Source organism: Amblyraja radiata, chromosome 1, assembly GCF_010909765.2.
Source record: "Amblyraja radiata isolate CabotCenter1 chromosome 1, sAmbRad1.1.pri, whole genome shotgun sequence".
Lineage (NCBI taxonomy): Eukaryota > Metazoa > Chordata > Chondrichthyes > Rajiformes > Rajidae > Amblyraja > Amblyraja radiata.
Genome location: NC_045956.1, coordinates 183599447 through 183615745, shown reverse-complemented (window position 1 = coordinate 183615745; position 16299 = coordinate 183599447). Strand labels below are relative to the sequence as shown.

At 44.9% G+C, this 16299-nt stretch overlaps 1 protein-coding gene across 3 annotated transcripts in view; it reads left to right on the top strand.

Annotated features, from left to right (window-relative positions):
* Window positions 1-8190: 8190 nt before the first annotated feature.
* Window positions 8191-16299, top strand: part of pcgf1 (polycomb group ring finger 1) — a 71326-nt gene continuing 63217 nt past the window's right edge. For all 3 annotated transcript variants that reach the window (XM_033035868.1, XM_033035860.1, XM_033035852.1), the window contains exon 1: window positions 8191-8312. In XM_033035868.1, the coding sequence (XP_032891759.1) occupies window positions 8226-8312 (87 nt within the window). In that variant the 5' untranslated portion in view covers window positions 8191-8225. The remainder of the gene's footprint in view (window positions 8313-16299) is intronic.

Genomic DNA, 16299 nt, shown 5'->3' with positions numbered 1-16299 from the left:
CTTTGCATATCTTTCATTCATCTGTTCTATATTAGATTAGATTAGATTAGATTAGATTCCTTTATTGTCATTCAGACCTTTCGGTCTGAACGAAATTATGTTGTCTCCCTACATCACCGTCTGTGTCTCTGTTTTCTCTTTCATAGAAACATAGACAATAGGTACAGGAGTAGGCCATTCAGCCCTTCGAGCCTGCACCGCCTTTCAATGTGATCATGGCTGATGCTGGAGTAACTCAGCGGGATCATGGCAAAATACTATAAAACCTGAAGTCTCTACAGAGTGCTTCCGAGCCAATGATATAATTGAAAAGTGTAGTCAGAGTTGTAACGTAAAGAAGAGCCAGCGGCTAAAGTGACCTCAATGTTAAACTCGGTATCTTCCCCGTTGCCCTACCATTTGTACTTGAGTTTGGCTTGATAGTATTTATATATAGTATTACCTGATTTGTGTAGGAAGAAACTGCGGATGCTGGTTTACACCAAAGGCAGACACAAAATGTTGGAGTATCTCAGCGGGTCAGTCAGCATCTCTGGAGAGAAGGAACTGGTGACGTTTGAATAAGTCAATAGATATTTTTAAGGCAGAGATAGATAGATTCTTGATTAGTACGGGTATCAGGGGTTATGGGGAGAAGGCAGGAAAATGGGGATAGGAGGGAGATAGATTAGCCATGAATGAATGGTGGAGTGGAAGGTCTAGGTGGCCGAATGGCTAATTCAGCTGCTATCTGAAGAAAGGTATTGACCCGAAACGTCACCCATTCCTTCTCTCCACAGATGCTGCCTGTCCCGCTGAGTTACTCCAGCATTTTGGGTCTATCGCATGAACATGAGGTGAGGGAGCAAGAGAGATGGATTCGAGGGGGAATTAATTAAATGCTTTATTTTTAGTGTGTTTTAAATGTTTGTGTTAATGTTCTCTGGTTTGTTTTATGTGAGGGGTGGGTGGGGAAAACATTTATTCAATCTCTTACCTTGCCAGAGATGCAATTGTTTTCTAGGGCGTATCTCCGGTTGCTGTGCAGCCTAACATTGTGCAGCTGGAGGCCTTGCTCTGGACTGACTTTGAGCCCCACCGCGGGGCCGTGGACTTACCATCTGAGCCGATCCCTTGCCTGGGATCAACGCTCCAGCCTGCGGACTTTAACTTCAAAGAGCTTGCAGTCTCAGATTGAGACCTACCTCCAAAAGCCGCAAGACATTCGACTAGCCCCGACCAAGGGTAGGTCGCCCGGCGGGGGGGGCTGAGATTCCCCCCCCCCCCCCCCGATGCAGGAGCTTGTTCGCCCTGACGAGGAGGCCTGCCGCTGGCTACGGGAGTAAGTTCGTCCCGTCAACGGAAGTTTAGAGGCCCCCGACTGCTGGAGAACAAAGACAGGCGAGATTGAATGAGGAATTCCATCACAGTGAGGAATGCGGAAGAGTCACTGTGGTGGATGTTCATGATCGTTAATAGCCCTTTGCACTTTATCTGTTATTTATGTGTGTATGTATATACATGTATCAAAGAAGAGATATTAAAATTGTAAGGTGGAGGAGAGGGGGTAAAAAGAAGTAGTCAATTGTATACGCGACACAGGTATATGGTCACACCGATCTGTTCTGTTCTGTATTTATTTATGCCTACTATATTCTGTTGTGCTGAAGCAAAGCAAGAATTTCATTGTCCTATCTGGGACACATGACAATAAACTCTCTTGAATCTCTTGAATCTTAAATCTTGAAATGTATTTTGTGTATTTTGTTACTTCTTATTCGTGTGACTGTATGGCAAATCAAAATTCAAAGTCTGAAGAAGGGTTTCGGCCCGAAACGTTGCCTATTTCCTTCGCTCCATAGATGCTGCTGCACCCGCTGAGTTTCTCCAGCATTTTTGTGTACCTATGATTATGATATACTGTCTTTCTGCTGACTGGTTAGCACGCAACAAAAACTTTTCACTGTACACATGACAATAAACTAAACTAAATTAAACACTAAAGGGCTACAGAAGTGGTTAATGGGTATGGAGACACAAGGAACAAGGAACATTTATGATGATGTTGCCAGGACCCGAGGACCTGGGCTATAGGGAGACGCCGAGCAGGTTGGGACTTTATTCTTTGGAGCGCAGGAGGGTGAGGGGTAATCTTCGGTATAAACCAGCATCTGCAGCTCCTTCCTACACATTTTGTCTGTTCCCGACCCATGCTGTGATGCACCCCGGTAAAATGCCTTCCCAGTTTAAGTAAATTACTGGGAGCAGAAAGCACCACAATTAAACTTGGCAATCCCATGTCAGTCTAATCAGAAAAATACTTGGACTAATTGGGTAAAATTGAAATTATGAGGTCAATTTGTAATGGAGTTCAGAAGATTGAGAGCTGATTTAATTGAGTTGTTTAAGGTCGTTAAGTGTACTAAAGGAATGGATAGTTTTAGATTAAGTATGTGTGTGTGTGGTCCAATAAATGGGATATTATTTTAAAATAGTGCAAGGTCAGTCTGATGTAATTTTAAGGAGCACTTCTTCAAAACAAAAGATGATGGAGTTATGGTTTCCCCTATCACCCCATCACAACATCTTGAAAACAGAGACTAATGGAATTACAGTTTTACAGAACAATGGCAGGCAAATGGAGTTCAGGTCGATCGGGCGTGAGATATCTCGGCTGAAAGGATGCAATGGCCTACTCCCAATTATAGAGTCATAGAGTCATAGAGCGTGGAAACAGGCCCTTCGACCCAACTTGCCCACGCCAGCCAACATGTCCCTTCTACACTGGTCCCACCTGCCTGCGTTTGTCCCATATCACTCTAAACATAGAAATATAGAAAATAGGTGCAGGAGTAGGCCATTCTGCCCTTCGATCCATTCAATATGATCATGGCTGATCATCCAAAATCAATACCCCGTTCCTGCTTTCTCCACATATCCCTTAATTCCGTAAGCCTTAACAGCTATGTCTAACTCTCTCCTAAAAACAACCTGTCCTACCCATGTACCTGTCTCATTGCTTCTTAAGCACTGCAATAGTCCCTGCCTCAACTACCTCCGCTGGCAGCTCGTTCCATTCAGCCACCACCCTTTGTGTAAAAACGTTACCCCTCAGATTCCTATTAAATATCACCCATCATCTTGAAACCATGTCCTCTGGATCTCGATTCCCCTACTCTGGACAATTCTGAGCGTCTACCCAATATATTCCTCTCATGATTTTATACACCTCCATAAGATCACCCCTCATCCTCTTAGTCAATCACGGTGGCGCAGCGGTAGAGTTGATGCCTTACAGCAAAATACAACGCCAGAGACCCGGGTTCGATCCCGACTACGGGTGCTGTCTGTATGGTGTTTGTACGTTCTTCCCGCTTGATTAATTGGCTAGATAAAATGTAAAAATTGTCTAGTGCTGAATGATGCCCTACCTAGAGCTTTTCAGCGTACTACATCCAGATCCAGATTATGCTCAAGGGAATAGAGTCCCAACCCAGTCAACCACTGCCTATAGCTCAAGCCCTCGAGTCCTGGCAAAATCCTTATAAACCTTCTTGATTTCTTGGTCCTCCAAAATATTCCGAATGGAATTTAAACTGGAGGTGGTGGAGGGAGGACTTAAGCCAGAAAGGGTTATTGGGAAAAAAGAGCTACGTTGAATTTAGTTGCATTTGGTTGGGTAACTATGGTAGGGTGGAGATTATTCCATGCTTTAATTGTGCGGGGGAAGAACGAATTGCTGTACACATCTGTCTTGGTAGCTGGAATCTCAAATTGGATCGAATGCCCTCGTCTGCTCCTAATTGGTTTGGGTTTGGTGTAGGTTTTGTAATCTATGTCGAGCTGGCCATTTAACATTTTGTAAAACTTCTCTGCACACCTTCCAACTTAATAACAGGGCGGCATGGAGGTAGAGCTACTGCCTTACAGTAGATATGTTACAAAACTTACCTTCAGCAGCGCTGCAGATCTGTCGCTGCCCGTGTGCGTGACTTTAGGGGGGCGGGTTTAAAATGCCTTGTTTCTCCAGCCTAATCAAATCGATTTCTGTCAGGCTGTTTAGCTGCTAAAGAATAATTGCTTCGACTGCCATTTAATTCAGTTTCTTTTAAACTGCACTGAATTTTACAAACAGGAGTAAATTAAAAAATAATCTTCTAAACTGTCAACGCCGACAACGGGGATGGATTTCATGTATGGGACAGGTAAAGGAAAGCCGTTTATTTTATATATAAACTTGCTTCTAAGGATGCCTTTAATCAAAATTTCACGTTGCGAAAATGTCATTATGTAAATATACGAACCGGCAGTATATGTCCTGCCGATGTGAGGTTTAAATTCACCGCAAATGCAACGTTCCAAACCAGCGCGTTCCACAAAAACCCACTCGCAAGATGATTAAAATGGCCATTAATTTACAGGAATTAAACACTAAATTAGAAACATAGAAATTAGTTGCAGGAGTAGGCCATTCGGCCCTTCGAGCCTGCACCACCATTCAATATGATCATGGCTGATCATCCAACTCAGTATCCAGTACCTGCCTTCTCTCCATACCCTCTGATCCCCTTAGCCACAAGGGCCACATCTAACTCCCTCTTAAATATAGCCAATGAACTGGCCTCAACTACCCTCTGTGGCAGAGAGTTCCAGATATTCACCACTCTCTGTGCGAAAAAAGTTTTTCTCATCTCGGTTTTAAAGGATTTCCCCCTTATCCTTAAGCTGTGACCCCTTGTCCTGGACTTCCCCAACATCGGGAACAATCTTCCTGCATCTAGCCTGTCCAACCCCTTAAGAATTTTGTAAGTTTCTATAAGATCCCCTCTCAATCTCCTAAATTCTAGAGTATAAACCAAGTCTATCCAGTCTTTCTTCATAAGACAGTCCTGACATCCCAGGAATCAGTCTGGTAAACCTTCTCTGCACTCCCTCTATGGCAATAATGTCCTTCCTCAGATTTGGAGACCAAAACTGTACGCAATACTCCAGGTGTGCTCTCACCAAGACCCTGTACAACTGCAGTAGAACCTCCCTGCTCCTATACTCAAATCCTTTTGCTATGAAAGCTAACATACCATTCGCTTTCTTCACTGCCTGCTGCACCTGCATGCCTACTTTCAATGACTGGTGTACCATGACACCCAGGTCTCGCTGCATCTCCCCTTTTCCTAATCGGCCACCATTTAGATAATAGTCTGCTTTCCTGTTTTTGCCACCAAAATGGATAACCTCACATTTATCCACATTATACTGCATCTGCCAAACATTTGCCCACTCACCCAGCCTATCCAAGTCACCTTGCAGTCTCCTAGCATCCTCCTCACAGCTAACACTGCCCCCCAAATTCCTTCCATTTGGCCTATAAATTCATGACTATGAGATTTAAATATCATGTTATATTGTGAATTCTTGTGTGAATGTTATTTGAACGCTTAGGCTATTTAAAAATGTTAACTTTTTCTTGAGAAATGGATAGATGTTTAGATCTAGTAATTGAATTTTGTAATTAGCTACAATTGGGTAGCTAACTAATTATATGCTTTAATTTCAGGTCACCCAAGTAAGATTGTTTCATATTTATTTCAGAATGCTTCAATCTATAATAACTGAAAATTTCATTCAGTACTCTTAATTTTTAAGAAAGTTATGGGCTTTTGACTGTCCTTGATCACAGCTTTTGAGTTAAGTCAATGGAAAAGCAATAGGGAGGTTTCACGGCAGTCGGGTCATGACCCATGACCCGTGCTGTAGCTACGCTACTCCAAATGGAGTACACGCGATGAACTGCAGGTAAGCACTTACCATTGTTTCCAGCATAGCGGGCCCGTTAAAACCCGCCGAAAATGTCAATTTTTGCACTATAAATAAGTATGGAAATCGGGATAAGCGTGTGAGACATTTAGCCTACTTCAGAATTCCAAAAGTGAGGAGAAATGATGGTAGATAGAAACGAAAGCTGAAGGGACAACAACAGACAGAGTGCTTAGCGAACATTGGCCGTTTGCTTACTGCATTTCATCAACTAAGGCATTATTTGTGTTTTTTCTTGATTCCTTTGGCATCTAAAAAGTTTCAGAAGTGATAAATCTGGCTATATATTTTTTAAATCACCCATGGTTCTCGTGGGTTTTTACATACAAAATGAAAACGCATCTGAAGAAAAATCTACAGCCACATTTATCACTTCTGAGACTTTTTAGATACCAAAGGAAAAACACAAGAAAAAACACAAATAATGCCTTACTGTTGATGAAATGCAGTGAGCAAATGCGATAATTCACCATATTTTCAATTCCGATATCTGCACGGCCAATGTTCACCAAGCACTTTAGCTGTTGTTGTCCCTTCAGCTCTTGCGTCTCTTTACCTTCATTTCGCTTCACTTTTGGAATTCTAAAGTTGGGTACATGTCTACCACACTTACCCCAACTTTCAGCGCAAAAATTCAAAATTTTGGCGGTTTTTAACAGGTAGGAAAGTACGCGTTTCTTGCATTAATAACATATGCCGGAAGTTACGGATGTCCTCCAGATGGATTGAGCGGCTCCGTGCGTCAAGCCCTATGACCCAGTGACCTTACGTGCAACCCCCCTATCGGGAACAAGATGCTAATTTCAGAGTATGAAAATGACCATAACTTTTTTAATATTGAAGATATGAAAGTGAATTAGGTGTCAAATTAAACTTCTTTTTATGCTTTATCTGATGGGATAAATTGCAGACTTGGTTTTTAAAATCTCAAAATTTTGTAACATTGCTACTTACAGCACTAGAGACCCGGGTTCGATCCTGCTGCAATTTTTGATAATAATAATATATTTTATTGTCATTGCACATAAGTGCAACGAGTTGTTTTCCTATCTGCAATACCACCCACTTTAGTGTCATGTGCAAACTGAGCCTGGAAGATGTTTGTGTCCAACTTTACTATTCGGAAGCCGCGGTCCCCAGCTAGGAAGCGGCCGTTCCAGGTGGCCCAGCCGCTGAGAGGACTCTCCCGACGCCGGGGCAACACCACCCGGCCAGAACGGCCAGGAACATCGGGCCTCCGTAGAGGCATTAGCGGAAGCCTCAATAGGGTGATTTCACAAAAGGTCACTGGAGCGTAAATCCTCACTCACGTGACCGAAAATTTTAACTGGGGGACAAGCGTCACTTCCGGTACATGTTAGTGAATGGGAAAACACGGACTTTCACACCCGTTAAAAACATCGAAAACGGCCCGTTTTTGAGCTGCAATTAAGTGAGCCAGTCGGGGCGACCGTGAGGAACAGCTACCTAAATTTACAGTCCAAAAAAAAGATAGAAACTAAGGTAAATACAAGAGGGAGCTGAAGGGGCAAAATAAGCGGAAGTGCTAGCGGACATTTTTCGTGGAGATTTAAAGATCCAAAATATCGGGAATTATCGCGTTTGCTCGCTGCATTTCATCAAAAGTGGCATTATTGACTTTTTATCTTTATTCATTTGTTAGATGAAAAGTATTAAAAGTTAGAAATCCTTCAGTAAAATTGCAAAATCGCCCATGGTTCTCGGGTGGGTTTTAACATGCAAAATGAACACGCTTCTGAAGCCCCATTTACCATTTAAATAATCGTAAACTCTCAATGCGTTTGGAAATCAATTTTACTCAGATGCAAGCTAAGGAATGGGATAATTCTCAGCTGTTGGACAAAATCAGGAGACTTTATTATTTGCCAGAATATATTTCTCAATGTTTCTTGTTTAAAGCCTGCACAATCACCCAAACTACTTAGATGAAAAATAAATAATTGTGTGTAAGTTAATATGTTAGTCTGTGTCCAAGATGGCTGTCGGAAGGGAGAGTGGACGCTGGCGCGCTTTAGCTGCCGCTGCTCTCTCTTCACATTGTGTTTTTTGATTTTTTGTCTTTGGAGCGATTTCTGTCTTTAATTTGTGTATTGGTGATGTCCTTATTATTTATTTTACTCCGACTATATGTTTTTTCTCTTCTGTTAATTTCTGTAAGGTGTCCTTGAGACTTTGAAAAGGCGCCCGAAAATAAAATGTATTATTATTATTATTATTACTATTCAGTTACCCAGCCCTGGCTGTGGTCACCTCCCTGGTTGCCATGTCAACAGCGCACCTACTTGGCCCAGACCAGGACGCCCTGCGCGATGACGCCAACACTCGCACACGCCCTACGCGGTGACGCCCTGTGGGGCGACGGCCCGCAACGCTGTCTGCGTGATGACGCGGGGGCCGGGCGACGCAGCGCGATGGCGGTTGACGCTCCGATGGCGAACGCGATGCGGCTCCGCAACCAGCTGCAGACGGTGTACAAGCTCGACCCGCTGCGGAACGAGGTGCGCACATCAACGGCCGGGGTGGGGGTGGATGGTGGCGGGCAGGGGCGGGCAGGGGACGGCGCGGCGCGGGGCGGGTGGGCTGCACGGGTTTAAAACGCTGCCGCCTTACGGAGGGGGCACTGGGCGATGGGCTGCAAGGCCGCTGCTTCCGCTCCTCGCCGCCATGTTGGTGCAGGAGCTCCGGCACTGTCGTGTGTAGTGCGCATGCGTCAGCATCCAGGTCGGGCAGCGCATGCGCCACAGCGCCGGTTCTGTGCTGGCTTGCGCATGCGCGTGGTGTGATTGGTTTTGGTGGCAACGTGCACAATAAATAATAGAAACATAGAAACAAGGTGCAGGAGTAGGCCATTCGGCCCTTCGAGCCTGCACCACCATTCAATATGATCATGGCTGATCATCCAACTCAGTATCCTGTACCTGCCTTCTCTCCATACCCCCTGATCCCCTTAGCCACAAGGGCCACATCTAACTCCCTCTTAAATATAGCCAATGAACTGGCCTCGACTACCCTCTGTGGCAGGGAGTTCCAGAGATTCACCACTCTCTGTGTGAAAAAAGTTCTTCTCATCTCGGTTTTAAAGGATTTCCCCCTTATCCTTAAGCTGTGACCCCTTGTCCTGGACTTCCCCAACATCGGGAGCAATCTTCCTGCATCTAGCCTGTCCAACCCCTTAAGAATTTTGTAAGTTTCTATAAGATCCCCTCTCAATCTCCTAAATTCTAGAGAGTATAAACCAAGTCTATCCAGTCTTTCTTCATAAGACAGTCCTGACATCCCAGGAATCAGTCTGGTGAACCTTCTCTGCACTCCCTCTATGGCAATAATGTCCTTCCAAATAATAGACCATTCGGCCCTTCGAGCCAGCACCGCCATTCAATGTGATCATGGCTGATCATCCACAATCAGTACATAATCCACAATAAGCCCTCCCTTCACCACCTCCAGTTTAAATTCCTTTTGGAGGACCAAGAAGCCAAGAACCAAGTACCCAGTACCCCGTTCCTGCCTTCTCCCCATATCCCCTGACTCCGCTATCTTTAAGACCCCTATCTATCTCTCTCTTGAAAGCATCCAGAGAACCAGCCTCCACCGCCCTCTGAGGCAGAGAATTCCACAGACTCACCACTCTGTGAGAAAAAGTGTTTCCTCGTCTCCGTTCTAAATGGCTTACTCCTTACTTTTAAACTGTGTGGCCCCTGGTTCTGGACTCCCCCAACATCGGGAACATGTTTCCTGCCAAAAGGCTGGAGTAACTCAGCAGGACAGGCAGCATTTCTGGAGAGAAGGAATGGGTGACATTTCGCGACAGATAAGTGGGCAAAATTAGAGCACATGGTAATGGGGGTAGGGTATTGACATGGATAGAAAATTGGTTGGCAGACAGGAAACAAAGAGTTGGGATTAACGGGTCCCTTTAAGAACGGCAGGCAGTGACTAATTGGGTGCCACAAGGTTCGGTGCTGGGACGCAGCTATTTACAATATACATTAACGATTTAGATGAAGGAATTGAAAGTAACATTAGCAAATTTGTAGATGACACATAGTTGGGTGGCAGTGTGAACTTTGTACAGTGTGAAGGGAAGAAATTGAACTTTTTTTCGCCTTCCATCATAGTGAGGAATGTGGAAGAGTCACTGTGGTGGATGTTTATGTTAAATTGTATTTTGTGTGTTCTGTTGCTTTTTATTAGTATGACTATGGCAAATCAAATTCCTCATATTTTGCAAAACATACTTGATTAATAAAGTATGATTATGACTGATTATTATGAAGAGGATGCTATGAGGATGCAGAGTGACTTGGACAAGTTGGGTGAGTGGGCAGATGCATGGCAGATGCAGTTTAAGGTGGATAAATGTGAGGTTATCAACTATGGAGGCAAGAACGGGAAGGCAGATTATTAGACAATAGGTGCAGGAGTAGGCCATTCGGCCCTTTGAGCCAGCACCGCCATTCAATGTGATCATGGCTGATCATCCCCAATCAGTACACGTTCCTGCCTTCTCCCCATATCCCCTGACTCTGCTATTTTCAAGAGCCCTATCTAGCTCTCTCTTGAAAGCATCCAGAGAACCTGCCTCCACCGCCCTCTTGAGGCAGAGAATTCCACAGACTCACAACTCTCTGTGAGAAAAAGTGTTTCCTCGTCTCCGTTCTAAATGGCTTACTCCTTATTCATAAACTGTGACCCCTGGTTCTGGTAAACAATGTAATAAATGAAAAAAAAGTTCAGTGTTTGTATATATACACACACATATGTACACATACAAGACAAACAAACAATAATAGTCTATGTAGTCACATTGCTGTTAGCCCTGGTTCAAAGTAGTGATATTGAAAGGTAGGATTGACATTAGGCAATCCGTCAGTCTTCAATATCCCCAGGGCCCACATTCATCAATTATTTAGTCATCATTTAATCATTTAGTACAGTAATCACAGTCATCAATCATGAGATATGATTAGAAAATTATACATCTAAAATTATAAAAGGACTAGACAAGCTAGATGCAGGAAAAATGGTCCCAATGTTGGGTGAGTCCAGAACCAGGGGCCACAGTCTTAGAATAAAGGGGAGGTCATTTAAGACTGAGGTGAGAAAAAAATTTTCACCCAGGGAGTTGTGAATTTATGGAATTCCCTGCCACAGAGGCCAGTGGAGGCCAAATCACTGGATGGATTTAAGAGAGAGTTAGATAGAGCTCTAGGGGCTAGTGGAGTCAAGGGATATGGGGAGAAGGCAGGCACGGGTTATTGATAGGGGACGATCAGCCATGATCACAATGAATGGCGGTGCTGGCTCGAAGGGCCGTATGGCCTCCCCCTGCACCTATTTGAGGCCAGTCCATTGGCTATATTTAAGAGGGAGTTAGATGTGGCCCTTGTGGCTAAAGGTATCAGGAGGTATGGAGAGAAGGCAGGTACAGGATACTGAGTTGGATGATCAGCCATGATCATATTGAATGGCGGTGCAGGCTCGAAGGGCCGAATGGCCTACTCCTGCACCTATTTTGAATAGGTTGTGCTCAGAGAGGGCCATTGACGACGGAGGCAATAGACAATAGACGATAGGTGCAGGAGCAGGCCATTTGGCCCTTCGAGCCAGCACCGCCATTCAATGTGATCATGGCTGATCATCCCCAATCAGTACCCCGTTCCTGCCTTCTCCCCATATCCCCAAGACACCGCTATTTTTAAGAGCCCTATCCAGCTCTCTCTTGAAAGCATCCAGAGAACCTGCCTCCACCCCCCTCTGAGGCAGAGAATTCCACAGACTCACCACTCTCTGTGAGATCCCCTCTCATTGGTGTCAGGTTAGGAAAAGGGGAAGTACACCAAGACCTCGTCAGTCACTGAAATTAAGCATACAGGTACGGCAGGCAGTGAAGAAAGCTAATGGCATGTTGGCCTTCATAACGAGAGGAGTTGAGTATAGGAGCAAAGTTGTACAGTTCTGCAGTTGTACAAGGCCCTGGTGAGACCACACCTGGAGTATTGTGTGCAGTTTTGGTTTCCTAATTTGTGGAACGACATTCTTGCTTTTGAGGGAGTGCAGCGTATGTTCACGAGGTTAATTCCTGGGATGGCGAGACTGCTTTTTTGTTATCCCGTCAGTGAAAAGACTACACATGATTACGATCAAGCTGTCCATGGTGTACAGATACGCGGTCAGGAAAGTAACTTTTAATGCAAGATAAAGTCAGATTTAAGATAATCTGAGGGTCTCCAATGGTAGGTCAGGGCCGCTGTCTAGATGGTGAGAGCTTTTCTGATGGAAGGTGCCCTATCGACATGTAGCAAATCAAAAATTGCCGTTTTTTAATATTTCATTCTATGGTAAGTTCACTATAAGTTCTAGGAGCAGAGTTAGGCCATTCGGCCCACCAAGTCTATTCCGCCATTCAATCATGGCTGATCTAATTCATTGTCCTATCAGGGACACATGACAATAAACTCACTTGAACTTGAACTAATTGGTAAGCATGCTACCAATTGTCTGGCTCTGAAATAACTGCCTCATTTTCTAGGCTTTCAGATATAAAGTGTAACAATCTCTCAGTTTTTTTGTCCCTTGAATCTATCTCGGTCATATTCACTCCTGTCCCATGGCTTTGACTTGTAGGTACTATGAGGTGGATCATGAAACCTATCCACCATCCACCCACCAAATTGTCCCCTTGGGGAGCCCGTCTTGCTCAGGACAGGCCACATATGACATTGATATAGATGACTGCCAACTTCAGTGCGGCTCAGCGGCGCAGCGGTAGAGTTGCTGCCTCACAGCGCCAGAGACCCGGGTTCGATCATGACCACGGATGTTGTCTGTACGGAGTTTGTACGTTCTCCCCATGACCTGCGTGGGTTTTTTCCGGGTGCTCGGGTTTCCTCCCACACTCGAAAGACGTACAGGTTTGTAGGTTCATTGACTTGGTTAAATTGTAAATTGTCCCAAGTGTGTGTAGGATAGTGTTGGTGTGCAGGGATCGTTGGTCGGCACAGACTCGATGGGCTGAAAGGCCTGTTTCCGCGCAGTATCTCTATACTAAAACTAAACCGCCCTCAACAAGCTGGCTCAACAAGCCGCTCCATTTCATCAATAAATTCATAAGTTCATAAGTCATAGGAGCATAGAGTCATACCGACTCCAACTGGTCCAGAATGCAGCCGCCCGACTCATTACCCACACCAAATCCTGGCACCACATCACCCCAGTCTTCAAAGAACTTCACTGGCTTCCCATTTCCCACCGGATCATCTACAAAATCCTGGTCCTCACCTACAAAGCCCTCAACCACATGGCCCACCCTTATCTCACTGACCTCCTCTTCCCCCTACCAACCCTCACGGTCCCTCAGATCCATTTCAGCCGGTCTCCTCTCCATTCTGAAATCCAACCTCTGCACCTTTGGAGACAGAGCCTTCTCCAGGGCAGCTCCCAGGCTCTGGAACTCCCTCCCACAATTGATCCGAACTTCTGAGTCCCTCACCATCTTCCAGTCCCGCCTCAAGACCCATCTCTTCACCTCTGCATACCCTTAGTCCCATGTCCCCCTCCCCTTTGCATCTCTGTCTTACTGCTCTATTTTGTTTTGTTCTTGACTCACCATGTAAAGCGACTTTGAGTCCTTGAAAAGCGCTATACAAATAAAATGTATTATTATTATTATTATACAGCATGGAATCAGGCGTTTCGGCCCAACTTCACCTCACCGACCGACATGTTGCATCTACACTAGCCCCACCTGCCTGACTGTGGCCCATATCCCTATTCCCTATCCATGTACGTTCAAGTTCAAGTTCAAGTGAGTTTATTGTCATGTGTCCCTGTATAGGACAATGAAATTCTTGCTTTGCTTAAGCACACAGAAAATAGTAGGCATTTACTACAAAACAGATAAATGTGTCCATATACCATGATATAAATATATACACACATGAATACGTACCTGTCTAAATGTTTCTTAAACATTGCAATAGCCACGTTCTTGCTTGGTAAAGCAAGAACAGCTGGAGAAATTGGAATTATCTGCAGTGAAAGGGATATTGATCGTTAACTTCAAATTTGTAACTGATTAATTTTTATTACGGGCTTAATTTATTTCAGTCTGGTCACTTTTATTGACCAGACTGGTTATGGTCACACAGGCAAGATCTGTTAAGGCACTGTGGCGCAGCAGTAGAGTAGCTGCCTCACAGCACCGGAGACCCGGGTTCAATCCTGACTACGGATTTTCTCCGGGTGCTCCGGTTTCCTCCGAAACTCCAAAGACGTACAGGTTTGTAGGTTAATTGGCTCCGGTAAAGATTGTAAAATTGTCGCTGTGTGTGTAGGATAGTGCGAGTGTACAGGGATCACTGGTCGGCATGGACTCGGTGGGCCTAAGTGCCTGTTTTACGCTACATCTCTCAACTAAAAAAGACTAAACTAAATCATTGTCTATCCCTCGTTTCCCTTTCCCCTGACTAGTCTGAAGAAGGGTCTCGACCCGAAACATCATCCACTCCTTCTCCCCAGAGATGCTGCCTGTGCCGTTGAGTTACTCCAGCACTTTGTGTCTATCAGGGTTAAGTAATATTTCTTGTTTAAAATTCTACCTGTTGTTTTCAAATCCTTGTATGGTCTCGCCACTTCATATCTCTCTATCTCTTCCAGCTCTGTAATTTGAAGATTTATGTTCCTACAGCTATAATCTAGAAAATAATCTCTGATTTTAATCATACTAGCAGTGGCAGGTGTTCCTTTAGCTGCAAAGGCCACAAGGCAGCGGGGCACAGCTGGTATAGCTGCTGCCTCCCAGTGCCACAGGCCCATGTTCCATCCTGACCTCTGCTGCTGTTTGGAATTTGGCCGTTCTTCCCGTGACGGTGTGGGTTTCCTCCGGGTGCTCTGGTTCCTTACTACATTCCAAGGGCATGTGGGCTTGTAGGTTAATTGGTCTCTATAAGTTGCCCCTCATGTGCAAATTGCCCCTTGGGTGCAGGCTCGAAGAGCCGAATGGCCTACTCCTGCACCTATTGTCTATTGTATACAGAGTATTGTATACTCTGGAGTTTAGAAAGATGAGAGGGGATCTTATTGAAACATATAAGATTATTAAGGGTTTGGACACGCTGGAGGCAGGAAACATGTTCCCGATGTTGGGGGAGTCCAGAACCAGGAGCCTCAGCTTAAGAATAAGGGGTAAGCCATTTAGAACCGAGATGAGGAAACACTTTTTCACACAGTGTCAAGTTAAGTCAAGTTTATTCGTCACATACACATACGAGATGTGCAGTGAAATGAAAAGTGGCAATGCTCGCGTACTTTGTGCAAAAAGACAAACAAACAAACAACCAAACAAACTACAAACAGAATCACATATTAAATATTGTGGGCGGAAGGAAAAACGTTCAGTAAAGTTAGTCCCTGGTGAGATAGGAGTTTACAGTCCGAATGGCCTCTGGGAAGAAACTCCTTCTCAACCTCTCCGTTCTCACCGCATGGCAACGGAGGCGTTTGCCTGACCGTAGCAGCTGGAACAGTCTGTTGCAGGGGTGGAAGGGGTCTCCCATGATTTTATTGGCTCTGTAGTTGCACCTCCTGATGTATAGTTCCTGCAGGGGGGCGAGTGAAGTTCCCATAGTGCGTTCGGCCGAGTGAATGCGAAATTGGGATAACCTCGAATTTCTATGGATGTAGAAATCTTTGACGTTTTCACCCTGGGGGACAAAGGTTCTAACTGTCTACTCCTGGCATAATTCTATATACTTCTATCAGGCCTCCCATCCACCTCCAGAACTCTGGAGGAAACAATCCTAGTTTGTACACCCTCTCTTGTAGCTAATACCCCTAATGCAAACAGCATTCTGATAAAGATATTCACAAAATGCTGGAGTAACTCAGTGGAACAGGCAGAATCTCTGGGGAGAAAAAGGATGGGTTGCATTTTGGGTCGGGACCCTTCTACATTCTGGCAAACAAACCTCCTTCTATGTTTCAAGGTTAATTGGCTTTGGTAAAATCGTAAATTGTCTCTAGTGTGTGTAGGATAGTGTTAGTGTACGGAGATCGCTGGTCAGCACGGACCCGATGGGCCAAAGGACCTGTTTCCGCGCTGTATCTCTAAACTAAGATAAGGTAACCAGTCAGAACCTTTTTCCTGGGATGGACAAAATCATTACTAGAAGGCATAGCTTCAAGGAGCAAAGTTTAATGTAAAATAGACAATAGGTGCAGGAGTAGGCCATTCAGCCCCGAGCTAGCACCGCCATTCAATGTGATCATGGCTGATCATCCCCAATCAGTACCCCGTTCCTGCCTTCTCCCCATATCCCCTGACTCCGCTATCTTTAAGAGCCCTATCCAGCTAGCTCTTGAAAGTATCCGGAGAACCTGCCTCCACCGCCCTCTGAGGCAGAGAATTCCACAGACTCACAATGGAGATTTGTGGGACATGTTTCATTTGCACAGAGAGTGGTGAGTGCCTGGAACACGCTGCCA